Source organism: Nycticebus coucang, chromosome 16 (genome assembly GCF_027406575.1).
Source record: "Nycticebus coucang isolate mNycCou1 chromosome 16, mNycCou1.pri, whole genome shotgun sequence".
In the NCBI taxonomy this organism is placed as follows: Eukaryota; Metazoa; Chordata; class Mammalia; order Primates; family Lorisidae; genus Nycticebus; species Nycticebus coucang.
Window position 1 is genome coordinate 3426507 of NC_069795.1, and position 27929 is coordinate 3454435.

The 27929-nt window shown below is 51.3% G+C and overlaps 1 protein-coding gene and 1 non-coding gene across 5 annotated transcripts; one reads left to right on the top strand and one right to left on the bottom strand.

The window, feature by feature from the left end:
* Positions 1 to 772: 772 nt before the first annotated feature.
* On the top strand, positions 773 to 27908 carry WDR4 (WD repeat domain 4). 4 transcript variants are annotated; one of them, XM_053565674.1, is made up of 10 exons: positions 773 to 910; positions 4179 to 4244; positions 5997 to 6140; positions 17411 to 17567; positions 18430 to 18542; positions 22812 to 22872; positions 24578 to 24676; positions 25516 to 25764; positions 26472 to 26541; positions 27054 to 27908. In XM_053565674.1, exons 1-10 carry the CDS (start codon positions 822 to 824, stop codon positions 27239 to 27241), a joined length of 1236 nt encoding a protein of 411 aa, XP_053421649.1. In that variant the 5' UTR covers positions 773 to 821; the 3' UTR covers positions 27242 to 27908. The 4 variants fall into 4 exon arrangements, with proteins under 4 accessions (XP_053421649.1, XP_053421650.1, XP_053421651.1 ...); XM_053565675.1 differs by having other exon boundaries at positions 783 to 910; positions 25606 to 25764; XM_053565676.1 differs by lacking the exon at positions 5997 to 6140 and having other exon boundaries at positions 812 to 910.
* LOC128568213 (U6 spliceosomal RNA) lies at positions 3474 to 3580 on the bottom strand. Its single transcript, XR_008375035.1, has one exon. It is a non-coding gene; the product is annotated as a U6 spliceosomal RNA (small nuclear RNA).
* Positions 27909 to 27929: the final 21 nt, after the last annotated feature.

A 27929-nucleotide genomic window follows, 5' to 3' on the forward strand; every position in this document is an offset into this window, starting at 1 on the left:
GATTTTAGAATTGCTATGGACCAGGGATCACTCCGTGTCTCCTGTTCTCCCCCCCCCACGCCCCACGTATTTATTCTGCTTACCCTTACTTGTTTCACCACCATACTCTGGGTGTGTACGGTACACAAGCCATCTTTTTAGTCTGCAGGTCTAAGCTGGAGAGGACCTGGATGGGAGAAGTCACCTCGGACCCTGAACAGACCAGAACATCCTCGATTTTGGCCTGATGCTGAGATTAGATGAGACTTTGGGGGATCTGAAGAACAACACTAGTAAATAACCGTAGCATGGGTGGAAAGTATCACTTCTAGTGGGAGACTCAAAGTGTGAGGTGTTTTTGGCTTGTGTTAAGAGTAGAAGGAGGCTCACTGCCAGCGTCCCCAGCCTTGACGGCAAGACGCCGCCACCCTGACCCCCTCCGGGACCTGATATTCGCTCAAAATCAGTTATTTCTTGAAGGAACATTTACTGGGCACCAAGTAGGCACTTTGTTCTGTCCAAGGCGCGCCAGCTACAGCGGGAAAAGGATCCGGAGGCGGTGATGCCCAGCCTGAGGGAAGAAAGTAACACTAGGTGACCACTTGGAATCGCGTGGGGGTGAGCTCACTGGGATAAACCCACTGAGTCACCGGCCCCGGGCAACCTACGAACGCCTAACTGCTCCGGAGGAGCTGCCGCTAAGCGCACAGCGCCTTTTGCGCACGCGCGGGGGACAGGGCAGTGCGTCACTTCGCGGCGACTGCGCGTGACGCCACTATCCGACGACGACCGGAAGGGGCGCCGGGTGGGTACACGTGCGAGGTGGCGCTGCTGGTGAGCCTATGGCGAGTTCCGCGGGGCTGGCATTGTGCGGGCAGACATTGGTGGTGCGGGGTGGTAGCCGATTCCTGGCCACTTCCACTGCGAGCAGGTGAGGGGGTCTTGGGGCAGGGACCCCGACTCCCCCGGCCGCCGGGGTTGCAGCACTGCGGGGATTTCGGGGGGAGCCCCGCCGCAGCCCCTTCGGCCAGCTGCATCTCCGGGCGTCAAGTGTCCGCTTTCGCCGGCCTGGTGGTGGTTGTGCCGTGCTCTATGCGGGTGGGTGGCTGGACACTTCTTTCCTCTGGGGATCGGGTGGGTTGGGTCACGTGGGGACGAGGCTGCCCAGAAGCGCTTTGGCTCACGGGGAGAGCCGGCGGCCTAAGTCTCCCTGGTGTGGGGGACTCACCCTTGGCGAACTGTCACGGAGCCCCAAGCGCGTTCTCTGTAGCCTACCTCTTCTTGCGGTGGTGCCAGTTTCCCCCAACACCTCCGTGCCCGTGGGGGCACCTCCCTAGTAGCCTGGGCAGCTCTGCTTTTGCTTTCTATGATTTTGATACCGGAGTTTCGGGTTCTTGGTCTCAGTGATTCGAAAAATGAACCCACAGACCACAGATCAGTGGTAAGACAGGATTTATTGACAGAAACAAAGAGTACAAAAACACCAAAGCTCCTGGCGGAGAGGACCCAGGTCGGGAAACAAACTATCTTGCTCCCTCTCTCTGTCTCTGGGCTCTCTGCCCAGGGTTATATATAGTCTCAGGGGGTTATTGAGCCGGAACCCAATTGTTATATTTACCGGGCGTGGGTCGTCTAAAGTGACTTTCAGCCTTACATTTAGCAGCTTGGGGCGGGAACTCAATTTACTGAACGGCTACAATCCCTTTCATTCAGGCCTAGGAAACTTACATGAAATTGAGAATAGGTGGGGTTCCCCCTTTAGCTGGAAGTGCTTGGGGAAGGAGACACCCAGGCGGGTGTCTTCCCCCGTTCTGCTGGAGCCTCCTAGGCCTCCCCTGCCTACTCTCCAGCCCACTGGCTCTTCTGCTGGCTGCCGCACCAACACCGCCAGGACTAAGGCGGCAGGTCTGGCGCCGCCTGTACTGTATCAATTTCATTCCCTGCCTTAGTGTATCTCCAGTGCTGGATGATGCCCCAGACTTTATTTTTTTTGAGACAGAGTCTCACTTTGTCACCCTTGGTAGAGTGCTGTGACGTCACAGCTCACAGCAAACTCTTGGGCTTAAGCGACTCTCTTGCCTCAGCCTCCCAAGTAGCTGGGAAGACAGGCGCCCACTACTACCCCCGGCTATTTTTCTGTTGCAGTTGTTATTGTTGTTTAGCTGGCCCGGGGAGTTCGAACCCGCCAGCCTTGTTGCTTGTGGCCCGCGCTGTAACCATTGTGCTAGGGTGCAGAGCCTGATGGAATACACTTGACCCAGGAGCCTGGGCGGAATTAGTGATCTTTAGTTGTGGCCCCTTGTTTCTTGTCCTAGGGCAGTGTTGATTCTTTCCTATTGGAAGCTTGGCTGTCAAATGAATAGCATTGTCTTTTTTTTCCTTTAATTAAATCACAGCTGTGTACATAAATGCAATGGTGGGGTATAATGTGCTAGTTTTATATACAATTTGAAATATTTTCATCAAACATAGCCTTCATAGCATTTTCTTTGTTACTGTGTTAAGACATTTATATTCTACATTTAGTAAATTTCACATGTACCCTTGTAAGATACACCTTGGATATGGTCCCACCAATCACCCTCCCTCCACCCATCTTTCCTGAACAGCATATTCTTTGAAACATTTAGTTTCAGAAAGCCAATTTGTTGCCAAGTTTAGATCTCACAAAAAATTAACTCAGAACCTATCACGTTTCTTAGATTATTTTGTTTCAGAGATTCACAGCCTAATACACTCCTCAGTGAGCCATTGGTGTATTAAACTCAGTAAGCTTCAGTCTGTGGCTCTTGAAATATGGTGTCTGGCAAAGTTTGGACTTAAAAGACCAATTCTTTTGGGCAGCACCTGTGGCTCAGTGGATAGGGCCCCAGCCCCATATACCGAGGGTGGTGGGTTCAAACCCGGCCCTGGCCAAACTGCAACACCCACCCCCCAGTGTTGTGGCGGGCGCTTGTAGTCCTTGGGAGGCTGAGGCAAGAGAATCGCCTAAGCCCAGAAAGCTGGAGGTTGTTGTGAGCTGTGATGCCACAGGGCAATAAAGTGATACTCTGTCTCTACAAAAAAAAAAGACCAATTCTTTTTCTATAGTTAAGTGTTCCATATGGACAATGTTCTGGTGTAATCACTGTGAAGACTGGATATATATACAAGATAACTTCCTTTCCCTTCCCATCTCTTCCCCTTCCTCCTCCCCTCTCCTCCCCTCCCACCCTTCCCTCCCACCTTTCCCTTTATAGCTCACTACAACCTTGAACTCCTGGGCTCAGAAGTAGTTCCTCCCACCTTAGCCTCCTAAGTAGCTGGGACTACAGGTGTGCACTACTATGCCCAGCTAAGTTTTAATAATTTTAAAGTAATTTTTGGTAGAGATAGGGTCTCACTATGTTTAAGCTGGTCAAAGTCCTAACCTCCAATGGTTCTCCTGCCTTGGTTTCCCAAAGGCCAAAATGTGAGCCTCCATGCCTGGCCCATAATTTCTTTATTTCTTCTTTTTAAATATGGAATGCTTCACGAATTTGCGTGTCATTCTTGTGCAGGGGCCACGCTAATCTTCTCTGTATTGTTCCAATTTTAGTATATGTGCTGCTGAAGCAAGCACCCCCCCCCCTTTTTTTTTTTTTGAGACAGAGTCTTGTCTTAACTATTTTGCCCTTCGGTAGAGTGCTGTGGCATCACAGCAACCTCAAACTCTTGGGCTTAAGTGATTCTCTTGCCTCAGCCTCCTGAGTAACTGGGAATACAGGTACCTGCTACAACGCCTGGCTATTTTTTTTGTTGCAGTTGTCAACTGTTTAACAGACCCGGGCTGGGCTCAAACCTGCCGGCCTCGATGTATGTGGCTGGCACCCTACTCGCTGAGCTACGGGCACCGACCCCATAATTTCTTCTTATAACCATCTTGCATTGATGTTGTGGTTCCTGAAAGAATAGTATATTAGTTACTGTGGAGTGTTTTTCCTCCATTGTTTTACTGAACTAATTTTATTTTGACAGAACCATGCAGGTTGTGTGTGACAGATTCAAACAGGAGATTAAGCAGTAAAGCTCCATAACTGGTCTGTACTGTGCCTAGACAACTTTTTCATTGGGCCTAAGACCTTTAATTTAATGAATAGGCAGATATTTTTTGTTGGGGGGAATCAGCATTTTTGTTAACGAAGTCCTCCTTTTGAAATCATTCTCTTATTCCTCTTTAGTGATGATAACAGCTTCTTTATCTACGACTGCAATAATGAAGAGAAGACGTCACAAGAAGATAAAGGGTGAGATGATGGGGAGGCTTTTCAGGGCCCGATTCATGGCTTGAACAATACTCAGAGCCTAAGAAGTCATTGTTTTACTTGCCTAACTCTGAATTTCTGTTGTTTGCCTGGGTGGATACAAGCTAAGTACCACCTCAGGAAAGAAAAGTGGAAGCAACTCCCAAACTAGGCATTAAGGGTATGTTATTAGGGCCGGGTGCCGTGGCTTACGCCTATAATCCTAGCACTCTGGGAGACCGAGGCTGGTGGATTGCCTCATCTCACAGGTTTGAGATGAGCTTGAGCAAGAGCGAGACCCTGTCTCTGAAAAATAGCCAGGCATGTGGCGGGCGCCTGTAGTCCCTGCTAATTGGGAGACTGAGGCAAGAGAATCACTTGAGCCCAAGGTTTTGAGGTTGCTGTGAACAATGACGCCACGGCACTCAATGGGGCGGGGGGAAGGGGGGTGACAAAGTGAGACTCTGTCTCAAAAAAACAAACAAGTACATCATTAGAACTTTTCTAAATATTTTTAGTTTCTGTCATTAATCAGCTCGCTTATTGGCTCCTTGCAATAAGCATGAATGTTTAAAATGCATTGTAGGCAAGTGTGGGAGATTAATTTCAGTTCACTGAAACAAAAGCAGAGTGTGTGATTTCGTATATGGTGGCTTTCTTTAGTAGAACTGGTCTGGTGGCTCAGTTTGTCTTATTATATTATTGTGGGTTTTTTTGAGACTGTCTCACTCTGTGCCCTGGGTAGAGTGCTGTGGCATCATAGTTCATAGCAACTTCAAACTCTTGGGCTCAAGACATCCTCTTGCCTCAACCTCTGAGTAACTGGGGCCATAGGTGCCTGCCTCAACACCAGGCTAGTTTTTCTAATTTTAGTAGAAATGGGGTCTTGCCCTTGCTCAGGCTGGTTGAAAACTCCTAAGTTCAAGCATTCTACCCACCTTGGCCTTTCAGAGTGCTGAGATTACAGGTGTGAGCCATCTTATTATTATTATTATTATTATTATTTTTTTTTGTAGAGTCAGAGTCTCACTTTATTGCCCTCGGTAGAGTGCTGTGGCAACCTTCAACTTCTGGGCTTAGGCGATTCTCTTGCCTCAGCCTCCCAAGTAGCTGGGATTACAGGCGCCCACCACAATGCCTGGCTATTTTTTTTGTTGCAATTTGGCCAGGGCCGGGTTTGAACCCATCACCCTGGGTATATGGGGCCAGCGCCCTACTCACTGAGCCACAGGCGCTACCTTTTTTTTGAGACAAGAGTCTTACTACATCGCCCTCACTAAAGTGCTCTGGCATCACAGCTCACAGCAACTCTTGGGCTTAAGCGATTCTTTTGCCTCAGCCTCCCAAGTAGCTAGGACTATAGGCGCCCTTCACAACACCTGGCTATTTTTAGTTGTTAAGCAGGTCCGCCGGGTCTGAACCCCCCAGCCCCCATGTCTGTAGCTGGCCCTGCCCACTGAGCTATGGGTGCCGAGCCAACTTTTTAATGTGATTTTATCCCTACTTCTAGCCTTGGATTTGTCCTTGTCCATAGGGGTTGGTTCCTGTGGTCACTGGGTGTCCTTCACTCAGCTCTTTGGGCTGGCATGTGTGCTCAGAGGTTTTCCACTTAGTTAGCTTTGCTTTTGTAAAGCTAGAGCTGTTTGAATCTCCCCATGTTCCCTTAATATGTCTTTATATTCTCAAGCTGGCCACTGTGGTATGCAGACTGTCTTCTAGATTGGATCCTAATCGTTTTCCTGTTCTCTTTCTCAGGGAGGATGGGCCGCCCTTCGCCCCCGAGAGCGGTGCAATTCTGGCATCCACCTTCTCCAAGTCTGGCAGCTATTTTGCTTTAACTGATGACAGTAAGCGTCTGATTCTTTTCCGTACAAAACCATGGCAATGTCTGAGTGTCAGGTATGAAATGCTAACTCTGGGTAACTAAGATGTTGTATGCACTCCATGTATTTGCATGGCTGTAGTGATAGTGCAGAAATAGCAGTGAGAAGCAGTACCAAGAGCACCATTTAGTACTAGACACTGTTTTCAGTAATTTCTGTGTATTAACTGATCTGATCATAGCAGCCCTGGGGGGGAGGTGGCACAGGCTTTGTTCTCTCTCACAGTGGGTGGCATTGTGTAGGTGCCTGATGTCAACTCAGCCAGCTTGGAAAGGCAGAGCAGGGCCCTAGAGCTGGTCACTCTGGCTTCAGGGTCAGGGCCCTGATAGCTGTGCTTTCCTGTATTCCAAAGTGTACCTCCAGCCTCGTGATTAACAGGAAGGGGTTGTCAGCTTGCATCCTGCAGGAGTTGAGGTTTTAGCAGGTTAAAGCTGCTGTACCACAGTTTTAAGCCTGGTGGGTTCAGTGCACTTGTCTCTGAGTGTCTGAGGGTGGTGGGGAGTGGGCGAGCCTGGGTAGGGAGGTCAGCTGCATCCACAGGCACGTCAGCACCACTGGGCCCCCCTTACCCTGTTGCCCAGCAGAGTCCTGCAGGTGTTTGTTTGCCTGCTTTACTCTGCTTCAGGAGTGTTCCCCATCACTTTCTTCTTTTTTTTTTTTTTTTTATTTGATTTTTTTTGAGACACAGTCTCATTCTATGCCCTGGGTACAGTGCTGTGGCATCATAGCTCACAGCAACCTCAAACTCTTGGGCTCAAGCGATCCTCTTGCCTCAGCCTCCTGATGATTGGGACTACAGTCACCTACTACAGTGCCCGGCTAAGTTTTCTATTTTTAGTAGAAACAGGGTCTCATTCTTGCTGAGGCTGGTCTCGAACTCTTGAGCTCAATTGGTCTTCCTGCCTCAGCCTCCCAGAGTGCTGGGATTACAAGCAATTCTCTTGCCTTTCTGAAAGGGAAGGAACCCTGCAGTTGTATGACTCTTTCCTGAGCTGCTGTCTCTTTGCACTGCCACTGTGTCCTGGTAAGAGGAGGTAGGCGATGCTATGGTGCACAGTGTTAGGTAGATTTACATTTTTGTTGGCTCCTAATGTGTGTTCTCAATTTCTGTGATAGGGTGATGGCCACAGTCATACTTATCACTCTGTGACATTGATGTCAACTCACATACATAAGCAGAATTGGCCTTCAGCCCCTCATCCTTGTGTTCCTGAAACTGTGTGGCTTACTGTCCCTTGATAATCAGAGACAAACATTCAAGTTATAATGTTTGAACTACTAAGCTTGTGGAATTTCCCTTTGTAGCTGCCTCACACCTGTATTGGGTTCAGCTAAGCTTTATAGATTATTTTCTTCTTATTTTCTAAATAAAAAGCCAAATTCTAAATGGCATCAAAAATAAGAAATACCTGTCCTCTGTTCCAGTCAAGTTAAAAGTCAAACTCTGAAATATTGTGTAATTTTTTTCCCTCTGTCTCCTAGGCAGGATTATGGTGGCATCATCATAGCTCACTGCAGCCTCCAACTGCTAAGCTTAAGTGACCCTTCGATCTCAGCCTCCTTAGTAGTAGCTGGGACTACAGGCATGTGCCACTGTTCCTGGCTAATTAAAAAAAAATTATTTTTATATTCTTCTTTCCTGAGATGAATAACTTTAAAATTTTTTACAGAGATGGGTCTTACTATATTGCCCAGGCTTATCTTGGACTTTTGGCCTCAAATTATCCTCCCACCTCAGCTTCCCAAAGTGCTAGGATTGTAGGTGTGAGCCTCTGTACCTGACCCACATTGTTCTTACTCTCTATGTTTTTGTATATCAGATAAATAATTGATGCACATGGTTTAAAAAGTTAAAATACAACACTTTTTTTTTTTTTTTTTGAGACAGAGTCTCACTTTGTCACCCTTTCTACAGGTGCTGAGCCATGCCTGACTATTTTTTAGAGAGGAGGTCTCGCTCTTGTTCAGGCTGGTCTCGAACTCCTGAGTTCAGGCAATGCACCCACCTCAGTCTCCCAGAGTGCTAGGATTACAGGTGTGAGCCACTGCACCCGGCAAAACAGAACAAAATTAAAGAGTATGCAGTGATATGACAGTCTCTGTCCATGTGCACCCTCCTGCTCCCCTCCCTGGGGCAGTGATGTCTTGCCAGGTGGAAGATGACTTTTTTTTTTTTTTTTTTTTTAGCAACCCCCAACTCCTGGGCTTAGGTGATTCTCTTGCCTCAGCCTCTCAAGTAGCTGGGACTACAGGCGCCCGCCACAACTCCCAGCTATTTTTTTGTTGCAGTTTGGCTGGGGCCAGGTTCAAACCCGCCACCCTCAGTATATGGGGCCGGCGCCCTACTCACTGAGCCACAGGCGCTACTGCCCAGGAAGATGACTCTTAAATGTGTGTTGTCACGTGTCCAAGTTATAATTGGTATTACGTGCTAATACCAATTAATTCTGGTATTAACTAACTGCTGTGAATTCATATTATCCTTATTTTTTATTTATTTTGTTTTTTGAGAGTCTTACTTTGTCACACTTGGTAGAGTGTTGTGGTATCACAGCTCACAGCAATCTTTAACTCTTGGGCTTAAGGGATCCTCTGGCCTCAGCCTCCTAAGTAGCTGGGACTATAGGCGTCTGCCACAATGCCTGGTTATTATTATTATTATTTTTTATTTATTTTTTTTTTTTTGTAGAGACAGAGTGTCACTGTACCACCCTCGGGTAGAGTGCCGTGGCGTCACACGGCTCACAGCAACCTCCAACTCCTGGGCTTACGTGATTCTCTTGCCTCAGCCTCCCGAGAAGCTGGGACTACAGGCGCCCGCCACAGTGCCTGGCTATTTTTTTTTGTTGTTGTTGCAGTTTGGCCGGGGCTGGGTTCGAACCCACCACCCTTGGCATATGGGGCCGGCGCCCCACTCACTGAGCCACAGGTGCTGCCCTATTATTATTTTTTTAAATCATAGCTGTGTACATTAATGAAATCATGGGGTACTGAGTGCTGGTTTTATATACAATTTGAAATATTTTCATCACACTGGTTAACATAGCCTTTACCGCATTTTCTTAGTTATTGTGTTAGGACATTTATACTCTACACGTAGTAAATTTCACATGTACCCTTGTAAAATGCACTGTAGGTGTGGTCCCACCAATGACCCTCCCTCCACCCGTCCTCCCTCCTCCCTTCTCTTCTCTTCTCCTTCCTCTCCCCTTTCCCCTTCTTCTTGGGCTATAATTGGGTTAAAGCTTTCATGTCTGGCTATTTTTTTGTTGCAGTTGTCATTGTTGTTTAGCAGGCTGGGGCTGGGTTCAAACCCACCTGCCTTGGTGTACGTGGCTGGCACCCTAACCACTGAGCTACAGGCACCACCAACATTATCCTTATTTTGAAAGGCTTGTAAACAGCATCCTCTGGCCAGGATAGCTGAAAGGTTAGAAGGTTGTTTGGGACATAGAAGGTGAAGTGTTTTGCGGTTTGGGTGAAGGCCCCATTGTGGCCTTGAGGTGTCTGTCTCTGAGCCCCTCCCCCTCCCATGGGGACCTCTGGGCACAGGGGCTCTCTAAGGCTACATAGATTAACCCTAACTTTGGGTTTCTTGAGAAATCTGATGGGAAAGAGGGAGGGATGGAGTTTTCTCCTCTTAGTGATTAAAGAAGATGTCACAGACTAGGAATTAACAGATTAATCTTACAGTTCTAGAGGCTGCAAGTACACAGTGAAGGGGTTGGTAGAACGGGGCTGATTTCCTCTGAGCCTCTCTCCTTGGCTTGCAGATGGCTGCCTTCTTGCCGTGCCCTCAGGCGGTCTGCCCTCTGTGTGGCCTCGCTGTGTCCTCATGTGGTCTGCCCTCTGTGTGTCTGTGTCCTCGTTTCCTATTTATTTATTTATTTATTTATTTATTTTTTTATTATTTTTTTTTTTTTATTTGGCCGGGGCTGGGTTTGAACCCACCACCTCCGGCATATGGGACCGGCGCCCTACTCCTTGAGCCACAGGGGCCGCCCTCGTTTCCTATTTATTTATTTTATTTATTTATTTTTTTTGTAGAGACAGAGTTTCACTTTATTGCGCTCGGTAGAGTGCCATGGTGTCATACGGCTCACAGCAACCTCCAACTCCTGGGTTTAGGCGATTCTCCTGCCTCAGCCTCCCGAGTAGCTGGGACTACAGGCGCCCGCCACAACGCCTGGCTATTTTTTTGTTGCAGTTTGGCTGGGGCTGGATTTGAACCCGCCACCCTCGGCATATGGGGCCAGCGCCCTACTCACTGAGCCACAGGCGCCACCCATCCTATTTATTTTTTTGTTGACACAGGTCTTGCTGTGATGTCTAGGCTGGTTTTGACCTCCCGGCTTCAAGAGATCCTCCCGTTGGCTCGGTGCCTGTGGCTCTAGTGGCTAAGGCGCCAGCCACATACACCTCAGCTGGCGGGTTCGAATCCAGCCCCAGGCCACCAAACAACAATGACGGCTACAACCAAAAAATAGCCCGGCGTTGTGGCAGGCGCCTGTAGTTCCAGCTACTTGGGAGGCGGAGGCAGGAGAATCGCTTTAGCCCAGGAGCTGGTGGTTGCTGTAAGCTGTGATGTCACAGCACTCTACCCAGGGTGACAGCTTGAGGCTCTGTCTCAAAAAAAAAAAAAAAAAAGAGATCCTCCTGCCTTGGGCTCCCAGAGTGCTGGGATTTTAGGCATGAGCCACCTAGCCTTATCTTCGTCTTTTTTTTTTTTTCTTATAAGGACACTGGTATGATTGGATTAGGGCCCTTCCATGTAGCCTCTGTATCACCCCTGTTAAAGGTCACATGCTGAGCTACTGGGTAGGTCAAGGCTTCAATGTACAGGTTTTGGGGGAACAGTTCAGTACACAGGAGTTACTGTTTTTCTTACATCAGTTGTTGTAGAGAGCTTCTGTATGGACATCAGATTCTCAAAGGGGACTTTGGTCCCCAGAAGTTCAAGATTGAAAGGGGTCTGTTGGTAATTCTTTTGCTAAAGTAAATGCTGTGGCCAAGCTCTGACACAGACAGGTGCAAAAGTGTCAGGGCCCGGGACTGGCCAGGTCTTGGGACTGGTTTAAGTAGGTTCTGGACGCGGACCGTTAAGCTACCTTGCTCAGGAACAGTTTCTCTTAGGTGCCTGAGGGCTATCTACTTTAGCCGGAGAGTGAGAGGGTGAGAGAGTCTTAGAGTAAAGCAGTCTTAGAATAGATCTTAGTCTTTAGTAGAGCTTGGCAATCTTCAGCAGAGAGACACTGTGCTGGCGGTCCGCAGGCAGGAGAGGAGACAAAGTTAGAGTAAGCCAGTCCATGATAGAATGCGCATGCCCCCGACTGCCTGCTCCTCCAGCCTAATATAAGGCTGATCGTGTGCTTCTCAACACCACAGGTTGCCAATTCACCACTGCTCTCATTTCACGAGCTCTCATGCTTGTTAGGAGAGCTAAATCCCTCTCCATGCCCTTTTCACCAAGGTGTTCCATTATTGCGCTATATAGGTGTTTCTTTTTTTTTTTTTTTTTTATTAAATCATAGCTGTGTACATTAGTGCAGTCAAGGGGTGCAATGTGCTGGTTTCATATACAATCTGAAATATTTTCATCCAACTGTTTAACATAGCCTTCATGGCATTTTCTTAGTTATTGTATAAAGACATTTGAATTCTGCATTTCGTATTTCTTATAACTCTCACTCTTAGCCATAGGCAATACGGGCTGCTACACACAAGAGTCACCTGCGTGTCTTGTGAGAAGGTGGCAGACACTGATTGATTTGGCTTGTGTGGGGCCACATCTTCTGGGATTTTTGTTTTGTTCTTTGTTTTTTTTTTTTTTTTTGAGACAGTCTCACTGTCACCTGGGCTAGAGTGCAGTGGTGTCATAGTTCACAGCAGCCTCATTCTGGTCTCCAGCGATCCTCCCACCTCAGCCTCCTGTTTAGCTGGGACTACAAATATGCCCCACTGCTAGTGGCTAGTTTTTCTGTTTTTTTAGTAACGGAGCTTTGTTCTTGCTCATGCTGGTCTCAAACTCCTGGGCTCAAGTAATCCTGCCTCCCAGAGTGCTGGGGTTACAGGCGTGGTTTTGACAAGCTCCCAGGTGATTCTAGTGCTGCAGGCTGTGACGTGACAGAGCTCAGATTGCCCTCTGACCTGCTCTCTCCTTAGGTCTGCGGCTGATCACCCATGGGAAGGGGATCTGCAATGATGGAACCTTGGGGTATTTTGCCTGGGTGAGAGGAGACCTGGATGTCTCCTGGGAATGAAGGGTTGTGTTGGAGAATTGAACTTAGGCTGTTGAGGCTCCCAACGACACATCTGGAACTGATGGATGAAAAAGAAGGGGGGCAGTCAGGCTACAGGCTCTGTGAAGAGTTAGACTGTAGGGAGAGAGTACGGCTGTATGGAGTTCTGTTGTGTGGGCCTACAGCAAGTTTCTTCACTGTCCATCTGTTGGTGGTGGATATTTTTCTTTTTTTTTTTTTTTTTTTGTAGAGACAGAGTCTCACTTTATGGCCCTCGGTAGAGTGCCGTGGCCTCACACAGCTCACAGCAACCTCCAACTCCTGGGCTTAAGCGATTCTCTTGCCTCAGCCTCCCGAGTAGCTGGGACTACAGGCGCCCGCCACAACGCCCAGCTATTTTTTGGTGGCAGTTTGGCCGTGGCTGGGTTTGAACCCGTCACCCTCGGTATATGGGGCCAGCGCCTTACTGACTGAGCCACAGGCGCCGCCCGGTGATGGATATTTTTCACTTAACGTTTTGCTGTCTTGGCCAGGCGTAGTGGCTCACGCCTGTAATCCCAGCACTCTGCGAGGCTGAGGCAGGTGGATTGCTTGAGTTTAGGAGTTCAAGACCATCCTAAGCAAGAGCAAGACTGTCTTTAAAAAACTACCTGGGCATTGTGGCAGATGCTTGTAGTCCAAGGTACTTGGGAGACTGAGGCAAGAGGATCGCTTGAGCTCAAGAGTTTGAGGTTACTGGGCGGCACCTGTGGCTCAGTGAGTAGGGCGCCAGCCCCATATGCCGAGGGTGGCGGCTTCAAACCCAGGCCCGGCTAAACTGCAACAAAAACAAAAAAATAGCCGGGCGTTGTGGCGGGCGCCTGTAGTCCCAGCTACTTGGGAGCCTGAGGTAAGAGAATCGCGTAAGCCCAAGAGTTAGAGGTTGCTGTGAGCTGTGTGACGCCATGGCACTCTACCGAGGGCGGTACAGTGAGACTCTGTCTCTACAAAAAAAAAAATGAGTTTGAGGTTACTGTGAGCTTTGAAGCCATGGCACTCTTACTTGGGGCAAGAAAGTGAGATTCTGAGCAGCGCCTGTGGCTTAATGGAGTAGGGTGCCGGCTTTTTTTGCTGTTTGATTTTTCAACATGCACTTCAATGAATAATCATACCCAGTAACTGTATTTTACATTTGTGAGTAAATCTGTAGAAGGAATTCCCCAGAAATGCCAACTCAAAAGGTGTGTGCATTTGTAATTTAAGTAGACAATCCCAAATTGCCATCCAAGGGCCTTTTATCTCTCTTCCAGAGTTTAAGAGTGCCCCTTTTCCCCACCTTGGACTAATGTAGTATCATTAATCTGTATAATTTTAGACAGTCTGATAGAAGAAAATGGTATCTTGTATACCATTGTATACTTGTATCTTGTATACTTACTATGAAACAGACCAACTTTTTATATACTTAAGAATCATCTTGGGCGGCGCCTATAGCTCAGTCGGTAGGGCGCCGGCCCCATATACCAAAGGTGGCGGGTTCAAACCCAGCCCCGGCCAAACTGCAACCAAAAAAAAAAAAAAAAATAGCCGGGCGTTGTGGTGGGCGCCTGTAGTCCCAGCTACTTGGGAGGCTGAGGCAAGAGAATCGCTTGGGCCCAGGAGTTGGAGGTTGCTGTGAGCTGGGTGAGGCCACGGCACTCTACGGAGGGCCATAAAGTGAGACTCTGTCTCTACAAAAAAAAAAAAAAAAATCATCTTTATTTTGCAAACTTTTTTATATCCTTTATTTTTCCTTTGGGAGTGGGTCTTTTGTGTTGATTTGTATGCGTTCTTTATACGTTAGGAAACTCACATTTATTAGCTAAGTCCATCCACCAAAGGTATACTTCTGTGTGGCCTTTCAAGGAGTACGGCTGTGGTGTGACTGCTGAGACTCTGGGTTGGCGGTTTCTAGTACATCTGCCTCAGCTGGCATGGGCTGGGGGGGGCCTGGTACTGTTGTGTGTTGACAAGCCCTTTGCAGATGCCTTCGGGTCCTCTCTCAGCTTGGAAGTCAGATCGTGGAAACTGAGAATAAGTTCTTAGTTCTCTCTGCTTTCCCTCAAATGCCACCGGTGTGGCACAGTCCTGCCATGTTAATTTTTACATTTTCCTCCTTTGATTTTGGTTCATACAGAAAATTGGAGACCACAGAGAAGTACAGATGAGATTAAGAACATCTCCCTTAGTCCCTTGTGAGTAACGCTGGGGTGCGTCCCTGCTAGCTTCTCTGGATGGAATCATCGCATTCAGCTGTCAGTGCGTGCTGGCCTGTAGCCTGTTTCTTCTTCATGGAGCAGTCTGCTGTGGCCATTTTGACGGTCCCTGTTGTTGGACAGTTAGGGCATTTCTAGTGTCTACTGTTAAAATGATCCTGTTCCCTGTACCTCTCCTGCCTGTACGTCTCTGGAGATTTGAGTCAGAGGATGTGAGTTTACGGGAGTATTCTGCAAAACCACTCTTGCTTCAGACACTAATGGCAGGTTTTCAAGTTCACTGACTCACAAGAATGCCTTTCACAGCTCACTGAAAGCTGTTCCACTCCAGGTCACTGTTCACTGCAGTGAAAAGACCCAGATACATCAGCCAGGGAAGAAATGTGTCGGGCAGTGTCCCGAAGAGTTCCAAGTGTGGAGTGTCCAGGGGTCATCTCCTCGTGGAGGTGTGACAGCATTACTTTCCTGGCACTGGTCTGTGATAACGCATGTGGGAGCCCTGCCTGAGTCTTGGGGCACAGTCACATATCGTCTGGGTGGCTGAGCTTAGTCTCCAGCCTCTCCGTAGGTACAGTGGGTACCGTGTGGCCCTTTATCCTAAATCGCATTGTAAGGCTGTCTGGTGGGGCCCAAGAGTCCTGCTCTTCCTAGAATTCACCTAAGAGATGCAGGCAAATGCCTGGTTAATTCTTTTTTTTTTTTTTTTTTTTATTGTTGGGGATTCATTGAGGGTACAATAAGCCAGTTACACTGATGCCTGGTTAATTCTTTACCACTCAGCTCTAAGGCTTTTGACTGTGGTGCCAGAAGTGAATCCCACCTTTTTAAGAGTGGCTGCTGTGGGCAGAGGGGTGGGAGTAGGCTGGACCCGGGTGGGCCTCGCTGGTGGTGGTTGTGAGTGGCAGGGAGCTTGCACGTACTCCTTAGGTGTCTTGCAGACATTAACCCTGTCATGTCTGGGTGGCTGTAAAAGTTCTGAGTAAGATGGAGACAGGAGTAGAGGTCGCTAGCCTTAGTATGGGCTCACAGCCCAGGGGACAGCACTTCATCTGGATGGGAGGGTGGGTGCCAGCCAGCCAGCCCGTTGCTCTCCTGATTCCTAACAGTGGGGCCTCTGTACTTGGCAGAGGGGGAATGCCCAGGGCTCTTTTCAGGCTCCGACTGCTCTTGGAGGGATGGGGTCTGTGCTGCTGGCGTTGTGTGTGTGGCCATTTGGATTTCAGATTTTCACTGAAAATCATACGCTGAACCTGTCCTGTGTTAGTGAAACATATAGCTGGTGCCTGGCCATGTTTCACGTTAACCATGTGTTTGCTCTTGGCTTTTGAATTGGCATCAGTGAGAAATCTGCATGGGGCATGTTCGCATTGTGTGGAGTGGAGGATGGATGATGTGATTGCCTGGCTACAGACTTGGGGCCTCTGCAGTGTGGGAGCTGTGTGCCAGACGTTGTGCTGCCACCCATGAACCACGGGGTGAGGCCTGGGCTGCCTTCCTCACGTCCCCTTTCCTCTGTGTGAGGTGCAGCGCCACCTTCTCTTCTCGGGGTGACACCGTTGGGTGGTGGGTGCAGGTGGCAGGTGTGTAGTTATTGTCACCCTCGAAAACTTGACCCATTCCTCAGCACTCTTTTTTCTTAAAATTCTATTAGAATTTTGGACTTGGGAAGTTTTCAGCATCAAGTGGAGTGAAATCTTTGTTCTTTCTCTAGTGGGAAGTCAGAAGAGAGTTTAAGGGGAGTAGATTTGGAGACAAGGGTGGGAAGGGGAGTGCGACGGCTGATCTGCTGTGTGGGAGGGGAATAGCAGAGTGTGCTGGGTGGCATCCTGGTGGCTTTTGGATCTGATGGACCCTCCTGGCCTTTACACATCTGATTGGCAGTTCAGTGTAAGGGATCCTCGTGCTCCGTCGTCTGCGTCTGACTGCCTGAGGCCCTGGGCCCCAGTGGGGCTCATGTGAGTGGCTGCTGGACGTGTGCGTCTGGGGAGCTTGGTTACTGCTTTCACACTTCATGGTGGAAGCGTTTGAGGCACAGCCTTGGTGGAAGTTGTGGGCAACAAATGTTCTTTTCCAGGGAGCAGTTTAGCATGACAAAGGGCTGGAGGACCTGTGACTTGGTCAACTCAGGATACATTTTTCTGGCCCACAGAATTGCAGCCAGGTTTTCTGAACCAATGGTGAGGACACATGGTGGCAGATGATACTTTCAGTTTGACACATGCATTTATACCTGAGAAATCTCACCAGTGCAGGTGCTGGCTTGGGAATTGCCCGTGTGAGAATAGGAGCAGTGCAGGTGAGGGCCGGAGCCCCGGGAAGACAGATCCAGGTCTGTTCCACCCATGGAGGGGGGTCTGCTCCGCCTGCTGTGCCCTTGGGGTCTAACTGTTGGAAGTGTAGGTCTTAGGAGCTTGGGCTGACGCAGGTGTGGGCACTTGGAATCTTCAGTTCCCTGGCAGGACCTGACCGATCGGTGGCTCTCTGGAGGCACGCTGGGGAAGTGCTAGCTCAGAGTGGGGGTTCAGGGCTCAGCTGTGTCTCCTTTGATACATAATGAGGGTTTGGGGGGGGAGAAGAACAAATCCCTCAACATTTCACAATGACAGTGGTGGGGAACAGTTTCCTTAAAGAAAAATATTATAAAAGTAAAATTTGTCCCAGGCCTTCACTCTGTTGGGGCTCCTTGTCTGGCACTGTCCTTGGCAGCTGGAGCATGTGGCTGGGCAGTGGCACATGCCATGGGACGTGCAGCTTGCAGATGAAGGATCCTGTGCCTGTGGAAACTAACTGGGGGCATCTCTCTGGCCTTGTAGGACTGTGGTGAGGAGGTGTACGGCTCTGACCTTCACCGCCTCCGAGGAGAAAGTCTTGGTGGCCGACAAGTCTGGAGACGTCTACTCCTTTTCAGTGTTGGAGCCACGTGGAGATGGCCATCTTGAACTTGGACACCTGTCTATGCTGTTAGATGTGGTGAGTGGAGTGCGCGGAATTCCCAGCTGCTCCAGTCAAGGCTTGGGTGGGCAGAGGTCTGGGTCTGTGTGCCTGAGCCCCACCATGAGCCCTCTGCACATCTGCCAGAAACGGGCATTAGGAAGGCAGAGCAGCCATCAGGGTGAACACAAACGAGTCAGTAGCAGGGTGGTGGTTCTGGCTTCAAGAAACATGCTAGTCGGACACCAGGTGACCCCAGGTCAGGGGCATCTGTAGAGAGAGGTAGGAGGGGCAGGTGCGGCCTTGGCTCGGCCTCCTTGGCTGGCTATGCCATATGCTTTATGGACATCACTTCCCAGCAACGCTGATAACCTACTCTGCCTGTCCACGTGTCAAGGGCCCTGGGGGCCCCAGAGGCTCAGTGAGGCCAGGACCCCCAGCTGGAGGTGGAGCAGGGGTTGACCCATATGGGGACCGTCAGAAACATGGGGTGGGGTATGCAGGGAACCTCATGGGATATGGGGATATGGGGAAATAGGGAGGGGAAGGCATTGAGACAGGAAGGTGCAGTAGGCAAGGGGTGTAGAAACAGGAGTTGGGTTTAAGTTGCCGGGGCGGAGGGGACAGGGTGGCAGAAGTGGCTGTGACCTCTGGGAACCTGGCCCAGCTCTAAAGGAGCAGTGCTGATTCTTCTTTGGCTGAGGCCTGCACACAGAGTAGGAAGGCCCAGTGGCTAGGCTTTAGGGGACGGGAGGAGGAGAAGCCCACGCTGGCCTGTTCTGGGGTCCTTCCTCTTGGGGGTTGGCAGGTCTCCTGCTGGACGTCGCCTGGAGAAAATCCAGGCGTTTGGTGATACTAATTGAGCAGGCAGCAGGCTCTCGCTTCTCTAACCCCAATGCAGGCTGTGAGTCCTGATGACAGCTTTGTCCTCACTGCCGACCGGGACGAGAAGATCCGGGTGAGCTGGGCGGCTGCACCACACAGCATTGAGTCTTTCTGCCTCGGACACACGGAGTGAGTGCAGCCCTGGGCCCCTCCCGCAGAGAGTGGCGGGTTAAACAGAGGTGTCTAGGGCTAGCGCACCCTCTGCAGAGGGGACCTGGCTCTCCCTGGCTCCTGCCGCTGTGTCTCCTGGATGATGTGCCTGGTGGCCGAGCTCTTTCTGAGCCGTCGCCTCAGGTCTGCTGTCCCTCACTAGAGAATTCTGTGTTGGCCTCCTGACCAGGGCTTGAACCTGGAAAACTCTATTGTCAGCACAGACATCTCTGGGTAGGGCTTGGCAGTTAATAGTGTGTGGATGTGCTGAGGGATGAGGAACGTGAGCAGCCTCTGACCCCGGCAGTCGTCTGTACCCCGTGAGTCTCATGGCCTGAGCGCTCCTTCCAGGCAGGTTTTGAGGTGGGGATGTTCTGGAGAGTACCATATTTTCAAGCAGAAGGCTAAGTAGAATTCATGTGGAGCAAAAGTGAAGAGTTAATTGGCTGAAAAACATGTTTTTTTTGCAGTTTTTGGCTGGGGCCAGGTTTAAACCAACCACCTCTGGTATATGGGGCCGGTGCCTTACTCCTTTGAGCCACAGGCCCTGCCCTGGCTGAAATGTTTTAAAGTATGTTATTTGAGGCAGTGGAACAAATTGGAGGTGTTTTTTTCTTTTGAGACAGTCTCAAGCTGTCGCCCTGGGTAGAGTTCGTGGCATCACAGCTCATAGCAAGCTCAAACTCTTGGGCGTAAGCGATTCTCTTGCCTCAGTCTCCCAAGTAGCTGGGACTACAGGCACCTGTCACAACGCCCAGCTATTTTTAATTTGTTGTTGCAGTTGTCATTGTTGGTTTAGCTGGCCCTGGCTAGGGTCGAACCTGCCAGCCTTGGTGTATGTGGCTGGCACCCTACCCACTGAGCTACAGATGCCGCCCCAAATTGGAGGTATTTAATTCAATCTGTGGCGAAGAGGGAGGAGCGTCTTGGCAGCAGAGGCAGCACGTCTCTGGCAGGCCTCAGGGGCTGCAGAGACCCAAATCAGACACAGCATGAGATTGCTTATGTTTTCTTTTTTTGAGACAGTCTCACTTTGTCGCCCTTGGTAGGGTGCCATGGTGGCACAGCTCACAGCAACCTCTAGATCTTGGACTTAGTGATTCTATTGCCTCAGCCTCCCAAGTAGCTGGGATTATAGGCGCCTACGACAACGCCCGGCTATTTTTTTTTTTTTTTAGAGACGGAGTCTCACTTTATCACCCTTGGTAGAGTGTTATGTCATCACAGCTCACAGCAACTTCTAACTCCTGGGTTTAGGCGATTCTCTTGCCTCGGCCTCCCAAGTAGCTGGGACTACAGGTGCCCGCCACAACGCCCGGCTATTTTTTGGTTGCAGTTTGGCCAGGGCTGGGTTTGAACCCACCACCCTCGGTAGATGGGGCTGGCGCCCCACCCACTGAACCACAGGTGCTGCCCACACCCGGCTATTTTTTTGTTGCAGTTTGGCCAAGGTCAGGTTAGAACCCGCCACCCTTGGTATATGGGTCTGGCACCCTATTCACTGAGCCACAGGCACCGCCCATTTTTCTTTTTTCTTTTTTTTAGAGACACAGTCTCACTTTATTGCCCTGGGTAGAGTGGTGTAGAGTCACAGCTCACAACAACCTCCAACACCTGGGCTTAGGCAAATCTCCTTCCTCAGCCTCCTGAGCAGCTGTGACTATAGGCACCCACCACAACACCTGGCTATTTTTTGTTGCTGTTTGGTCGGGCCTGGGTTCAAACCCACCACCCTTGGTATATGGGGCCAGGCTCCCTACCCACTGAGCCACAGGCGTCTCCCTTTTTTTTTGAGACAGAGTTCCACTATGTCACCCTCGGTAGAGTGCTGGGTGTCACAGCTCACAGCAACCTCCAACTCTTGGTCTTAAGTGATTTTCTTGCTTCAGCCTTCTGAGTAGCTGGGACTACAGGCACCTGCCACAACCCCTGGGTGTTTTTTTTTTTTTTTGTGGTTGCTGTAGTTGCATTGTTGGTTTGGCAGGCCTGGGCCAGATTTGAACGTGCCAGCCCCAGTGTAAGTGGCTGGCGCCCTAGCCACTAAGCTACAAGTGCTGAGCCTGCTCATGTTTTCTTGATTTTGAATGAAGCACAGAAATTCTGCCTTTAAGAAGGCCAATGGGGCTGAGCATAGTGGCTCACCCTGGTAATCCCAGCACTCTGGAAGGCCGAGGTGGGTGGATTGCCCTGAGCTCACAGGTTCGAGACCAGCCTGAGCCAGAGTGAAACCTTGTCTCCAAAAATAGCCAGGCATTGTGGCGGGCGCCTGTAGTCCCAGCTTTTCGGGAGGCTGAGGCAAGAGAATCGCTTGAGCCCAAGAGCTGAGGTTGATGTGAGCTTTGCTGCCACGGCACCCTACCAAGGGTGACAAAGTGAGACTTTGTCTCAAAAAACAATGGCCAGTGGTCACCAAGTTTACTCCTCGTGCCAGCTTATGTTGACTTCTGTCTAGTTCTCTAGCTCTCGGGCTCGTGTGACCTATCAGCCCCTGGCCCACTCCCCTCTGCTGTGTCTGATTGGGGTCTCTGCAGCCCCTGACCCTGCTGGGGACGTGCTGCCTCTGCTGACAGGATGCTCCCCCTCCTCCCTGCACCTCCTGCTCCTCACCACGTGGCCCCTTGTCTGTGCCACCTGCTGGGCGCTGCCCCTCCCTCGGGACTCCCCCATCACTTGGGTAACTGAGTTCAGTAAATGTAAATGTTGAAACACTTTCACCTGGTTCTGTTTACTTTGCTAACATGGTGGCTAGCACATGTTAGCGACATCTGTGGACTGCCATTTGTGGCTCGAATTGAATTTCTGCTGGTCGGTGCTGGTCTGAGCCCTTGCTGATACTTAAATATCTGTGTGTGGCCTCTGGCATCCTGGTGGTTTGTCGGTCAGTTTTTTTTTTTTTTTTTTTTTGTAGAGACAGAGTCTCACTTTATGGCCCTCGGTAGAGTGCCGTGGCCTCACACAGCTCACAGCAACCTCCAACTCCTGGGCCCAAGCGATTCTCTTGCCTCAGCCTCCCGAGTAGCTGGGACTACAGGCGCCCGCCACAACGCCCGGCTATTTTTTGGTTGCAGTTTGGCCGGGGCCCGGTTTGAACCTGTCACCCTTGGTATATGGGGCCGGCGCCTTACCGACTGAGGCACAGGCGCCGCCCTTGTCGGTCAGTTTTGATCACTGCTGTATCCTCCCTCAGCAGTGCCTGGTGTGGAGCAGGTGCTCAGTATCCATGATTGAATAATTTATTTATTTATTTATTTTTTGTAGAGACAGAGTTTCACTTTATGGCCCTCGGTAGAGTGCCGTGGCCTCACACAGCTCACAGCAACCTCCAACTCCTGGGCTTAAGCGATTCTCTTGCCTCAGCCTCCCGAGTAGCTGGGACTACAGGCGCCCACCACAACGCCCAGCTAGTTTTTGGTTGCAGTTTGGCCGTGGCCGGGTTTGAACCCGCCACCCTCGGTATATGGGGCCGGCGCCCTACTGACTGAGCCACAGGCGCCGCCCTGAATAACTTATTTTTTGAATTGTGTTTTAAACCCATGGAGTTGTGGGCTCCGTCCTTTCCTGTTGAGAACTGTGAGGCCACACATGCCCTTTGTGGTGACCCTGCTGTGCCATGTCTGTCTGGAACTGTGGGTTGTTACTATTTCTTTTATAAGGCCTGAGGGTAGAACCTCGAGCACCTGTGTGGAAGGTGGGCTGCCCGGGTCAGGATGGTGCTAGTGCAAGGAAGAAAAGGCAGGACGTCCCCTCTGCAGGTGATCGAGGCCACGTTCATGACCAGCACGTCCAAGACGGGTTTCAGGAGAGCCGGGTGGCTTGTGTCACTCTTGAAGGCTGTCTTGGTGGAAAAGTGGCTGGTACTTTGTGTCCCGTGTTGTTGCAGGCCGAGCCCTCCGGTCCTCGTGCCCAGGCTGCACTGTCATTGAGGGGCTGTTGGGGCTCTGGTCCCATGCTGCCTGTCAGCCTGGCTGCCCCCTCCCTGTGCTCAGCTTCTGAGTCTTGCTATAGGTGCCCAGGAGCCTTCAGCATAGGTGCCCTTGCCCAGAGGGTGGTGGTCACCCCAAGGACATGGTGTGTGGTCCTGCCTTGCCTTAGTCCGTCCAGGGGCTGCCACCTGGTTACATGTGTTGCTCTTCCTGGCTGGTTTTGTCAGAGGTCAGGGGTTGGGGACAGAAGGGTTCTCTCTGAGATGAGCAGGTAGAGTCCGCAGGTCCCCCAGGTGGCTGACACCTGCTTCTGCTCTCCCCTCAGGTTTGTGAGCCGCATCTTTGTGTTACCCGGTTATCCTGAGCTGCTCCTGTCCTCCTCCGGGGTGAGTGCCTTGCTCAGCTTCTGCTGGGGGATTGGGGATGGGAAAGGGCCCTGTTGGGGGCATTTGGTTCTCTAGTCCTCACCAGCTAGCCACTAGAGGGTGCTGTGTCTTGGTGCTGCCCAGGCTTGCTGCCCACAGGGGTTGCTCAGAGTGGCCTGTGCACCTATGTCCACACATGTGCGTGTACACATGGGTGTACACGCACATGTGTGGTGAACTAGACCAAGTCTGAAAGGCGTTTGTTCTGAGGGCTGCTGATCCATACACAAGAATGTCAACATCTCAGTTAAAAGATAGCTGACAGGGAGACCTCTGACTCCTGGACGTCTGGCCCCTCATGTGAGCTGCTGGACCCTTCAGCCTACCTGGAGGGCACCTACTGACTAGCTGTCAAGGTACTTGGCCACACACATTTTTTTTTTTGTTTGTTTTTTGAGATAGATTCTCACTTTGTCACCCTTGGTAGTGCCATGGTGTCACAGCTCTCAGAGCAACCTCAAACTCTTAGGCTTAAATGATCCTCCTGCCTCAGCCTCCCAAGTAGCTGGGACTGCAGGCACCTGCTCCAAGGCCCAGCTAGTTTTACTTTTATTTTTTTAATAAGAGAAAGGTTTATTTTCAAATATCATGTACATGGGAGGAACCACAAGAATGATTACCCCCACCCAGCTATTTTTAGAGATTAGGTCTTGCTCTAGCGGCTCAGGCTGGTCTTAAACCTGTGAGCTCTGGGCAATCCACCCGCCTCGGCCTCCCAGAGTGCTAGGATTACAGGCGTGGGAGTGAATGGACACACCCATTGATGCATGAGTTGGTTCCCACATTTATTTGCCAAATTTGTGGCAAGGGGGTATGTGTGCGTGTGCGTGTGTGTGGTGCACAGTGGTCTGTGTGTTGCGCATGTGTGGTGTGTTTGTGGGTGTGTGTGTGTGCATACATTCATTTCCCAGCACCCCGTGGACGCGTGGCTGCCATTAGCAGTTTGGGGTGTTAACTCTTCATCTCTTCCTTCTGGTGATGCGAAAGTGCTCACAAATGCTGCCCTCTCCCTCAGCTTTGGTAAGCTTCAAGCCCTGCAGTGTGTGTGGCTGTGTGCCTGTCTGTCCCCAGTGACCTGGGGCGGCTCCTGGGTGGATGCCTGGACCAGTCTCAGCTTGCCTGTCGCTCCACAGACTCAGGCTGCTTCCCCTGCCCTCCACGTTCCTCAGTGCAGGAGTTCATTCTTTAAAACAGAGACTTTTTCATGTGGTTACTTGAGAGCTCTGGGGCTCCTGGCATACACGTTGCTTCCCTGAAAGATTGTACCAGTAGCCGATGGACCTGTCCTCTCCACCCATTTTAAACAGTGACGTGGCACAGTGGTGACATGCTTATGAGCCTCCGCATGTCCCCTGTGTGAGTGCATGATCCCAGAAGTGTCCGCACCGTTACATGTGTGTCACGCCTGGCATAGCAGACTGGGTCTTGACCTCCTAGTGTGTGATGATCTGGTTGTAGGTGTCTTTGGCCCATTCTGCTTTGGGTCACCTCTTTCTCTTGATGTTTTGCAAGAGCTCTTCATACATTGGGTGAGCAGGGAGCCTTACCTTTGTAAGATGGTGGTGGCTGTCACTGAGTACCCACCTCCAGCTGTCCCTCTGTGTCACCCAGAGCTGGCGGAAGCCCTGTGACCCTGCTTACTAACCTGTCTCTTTCATGTTTATAGGATGGCACTCTGAGGCTCTGGGAGTACAAAACCGGCCACCAGCTGTGTTGCTGTCACCTGGCCAGACTGCAGGAGCCGGCGGAGCCTCAGGACCACAAGGTAGCTGTTTGTGCTCACCCCATGGCCTCTGGGTACTGACGGGGTGCCTCCCAGTCATGGGGGATGTGTGAGCATCGCCTGGTTGCCGTGCTGTCCCTGCCAGCCTCTCAGTGTGGGGCAGCCCCGTACTCCAGGTCCTGATGGTGTCAGTCACTGCCAGCCTCTCAGTGTGGGGCAACCCCGTACTCCACGTTCTGATGGTGTCAGCGTGTGCTATGCCTGGCTGCATCCGCACACAGGTGTACAGAAAGGCCTCTAGTTCCCCTTGGAAGTTGGAGAGAGCCTGAGTGGTACTTCATGGTGGACTTGTGTGCGGGGCAGGCCTGTCTGCCTGCCAGTGACCTATGACACCCAGAGCGTCAGCGTCAGCATCCAGGCGTGTCAGTTCTGCTGCCACTGAGAGCCACGTGGCGGGGCCGCTGCTTAGTACCAGGCCCTCCCTCCACCTTTCAGGGGGCTTGGGTTCCTGTTCAGCATTTCCCCTGCCAGGAAGTGTGGAAGCTCTTGGGCAGTTAGGTCTGTAATCGGTAATGTCCTTCTTTCCCCACATGTCCTCTGTTTCCTCCTTACCTTTGATCCGTTGTGTTGGTTCTGGAGTGTTTCATGGGCTTGGGGAGGGCTAGGGCAGCGGAGCAGCTCATGTTGTCTGTCTTGGCATTTTGGTGCATTAGAGAACCAGGAATCACAGTTGTCCTAGAATGCTAGAATGTTCTAGCATTATGTCCTATTTCTCTTGGATGCTCTGTGGGAGCCGGGAGCATCTTTTGGTTTTGTTTCCGGTCTGTTCTGGATGGCCCTGTATGGGTTCCCAGCATGTCATCAGCTGCTTCTCCTTTCAGAGGTTTGCTGCGTCCAGGATTGCCTTCTGGTGCCGGGAAGGCTGCGTTGCGCTTCTGTGTGACAGCGTCCCTGTGGTCTACTTCTTCCAGCTTGATGCCCTCAGACAGCAGTTGGTGTACACACAGCAACTGTCCTTCCAGCACCGGGTGTGGGATGTGGCTTTTGAGGAGACGCAAGGCCTGTGGGTTCTGCAAGACAGTCGGGAAGCCCCACTTGTGCTCTGCAGGCCTGTGGACGGCCAGTGGCAGGTGAGATTCTGCAGCTTCTCCATGTCCTAGGGCCTGTGGTCCCATAAGCTTGGCAGGGGACAGCGAGGGTTTTGGTTCTGCACATGAGTCTCTTCCCGCTAGGTCACTTCTGGGTCCCAGAGGCTGCGCTTGAGGGGTCTCCATGTGGGTGAGGGAGCTGAGTGCCCAGCCAGCTTGTCCCATTGGTGATTCCCTTTGGGGGGTCGCCATCATTGGTGTGTTTCCCCACCCCACACTTCAGTGGGGAAGGCAGCATTTGATGAAACTTTCGCGCGTGTGGGTCTGGGAGGAGGAAGGCTGTGGACTGTGCACCCTCTCAGTGCTGGTCCCCAGTGACGTGGGGGGTGACGCCCCTGCCTGTCTGGCGTCTCATGGGGCTGTGTGGGGATGAGCTGGATGAAGTGTGGGATGTTCTTTGTGAATCTTTGCTCATCTACCAAAGCTTTAGAAAGGCCCTTGGAACATTCAGGTCTTTCTGAAAAGCAGCCTTCCGCCTAATGTCAGCCACGAGGTTGAGCTGGGGAAGAGCTCACCCCGGGTAGGGCTGGTCGGGACAGGGTGTGGTGCTGCCTCGTGGGGTCTTGGTGGGCGTACAGGGGCCACCAGACTGCTGGTGCCGGCCTCTTCCCAGGCCCCTGCCGTGTCGCATGTGGGGCTGGGTGTCCCACCCTGCCTTCTGACGCACGTGTCCCACTTGTCATTTTCAGTCGGTTCCCGAAAGTGCCGTGCTGAAGAAAGTCTCTGATGTTCTCCGTGAGGACTGGGCCATGCTGGAAGGTGAGAGCATGAGGCTGGCATTAGGGTGGTGCCCAGTGCTGTGCACAGAGAAAGCAGGTCACAGACTGCGACCCACAGTAGGGACTCTTTACTCATGGAGTGAGTAAAGACCAGGCCTTTAGGATGTGGGGGGCATCTGCGTCTCCTCATCCAGAAGGCAGGTGGGAGGAGGCACGCCAGGGGCGGAAGGTCACCCTCCGCATGGTCTCCAGAGGGCAGCTCACAGCAGCGGCTTCTTCAGCATGGGAGCAGGAGCCCACTGACGGGGTACAGGCCCAGCCTGGCTGCCTGGTCTCAGGTGTGCCCTGTTCTCTTGGGAACTGGTCTCTAGTTCAGCCCGTGTAGGTGCTGGGAGGTGGGCGCCATGGGAGCCCTATCAGCAGGTGATTCTGCAGTCCATGTTGGGTGGTGCCCGGTCACTGCCCAGCCACAGGAGTTCTGGGCATGTGGGGTCCCCTGCTGGAGACTGAGTCTCCTCTCACGGCCCCACCTGGCATCCGTTTCTGTCTTAGGCTGTGCCAGAGCAGGGGCCAGCTTCAGCAGTCTCTACAAGGCCACCTTTGACAACATGGCCTCCTACCTGCAGAAGAAAGAGGAGCGACAGCAGCAGCAGCGGGAGAAGCGGCGGCAGAGCCCCCTGCCAGGGCCCAGTGGGCAGGCCAAGAGGGCAAGGCCGGGGCGGGCAGCCTGGACTTGCTGAGTTTCACGCTTGGTGGTGGTGCTCCCAACCTTGGCACAGCCAGGGCAGTTTTCACTTGTTTCCCCTCACCCTGGCATCTCCATTCAAGAAGAAAAAGCTGGGCTCGGCGCCCGTGGCACAGTGGATATGGCACCAGCCACATGCACTGAGCTGGCCCAGTCCAGGCCGGCTAAGCAACAGTGACAACTGCAACAGAAAAATAGCTGAGCGTTGTGGCGGGCACCTGTAGTCCCAGCTACTTGGGAGGCTGAGGCAAGAGAATTGCTTAAGCCCAAGAGTTGGAGGTTGCTGTGAGCTGTGACTCTACAGCACTCTACCCAGGGCAACATAGTGAGACTCAAACAAAAAGAAAAAGAAAGAAAAAGTTGGTGGTTGGTGGTAGTTCAATTCTGACCAGCAGAATCGGGGGACTGGGTGGTCCCTTGAGCTCTAGAACATTCTGTCTTGCTGGGCACAGGCTCCTGTTTGTGTCTGTGCCCCTTTGGTGCGAGTGAGCTGCACAGGATGTGCCGGAAGTGCCTTGGAGCCCTTGATCTTCTTTTTTTTTGTAGTTTTTGGCCAGGGCTGGGTTTGAACCTGCCACCTCTGGCATATGGGGCCGGCGTCTTACCCCTCTGAGCCACAGGCGCCGCCCTTGATCTTCATAGTGGAGGCCATGTGGAACCTGCAGCAGAGGCAGTTGCCAATG

Coding starts and splice junctions, on each gene's coding strand:
- WDR4 (XM_053565674.1), top strand. CDS start 822: ATGGCGAGTTCCGCGGGGCTGGCATTGTGCGGGCAGACATTGGTGGTG. Junction 17,568..18,429: donor TGTCTATGCTGTTAGATGTG/GTGAGTGGAGTG, acceptor ACCCCAATGCAG/GCTGTGAGTCCTGATGACAG. Junction 18,543..22,811: donor TTCTGCCTCGGACACACGGA/GTGAGTGCAGCC, acceptor CTCTCCCCTCAG/GTTTGTGAGCCGCATCTTTG.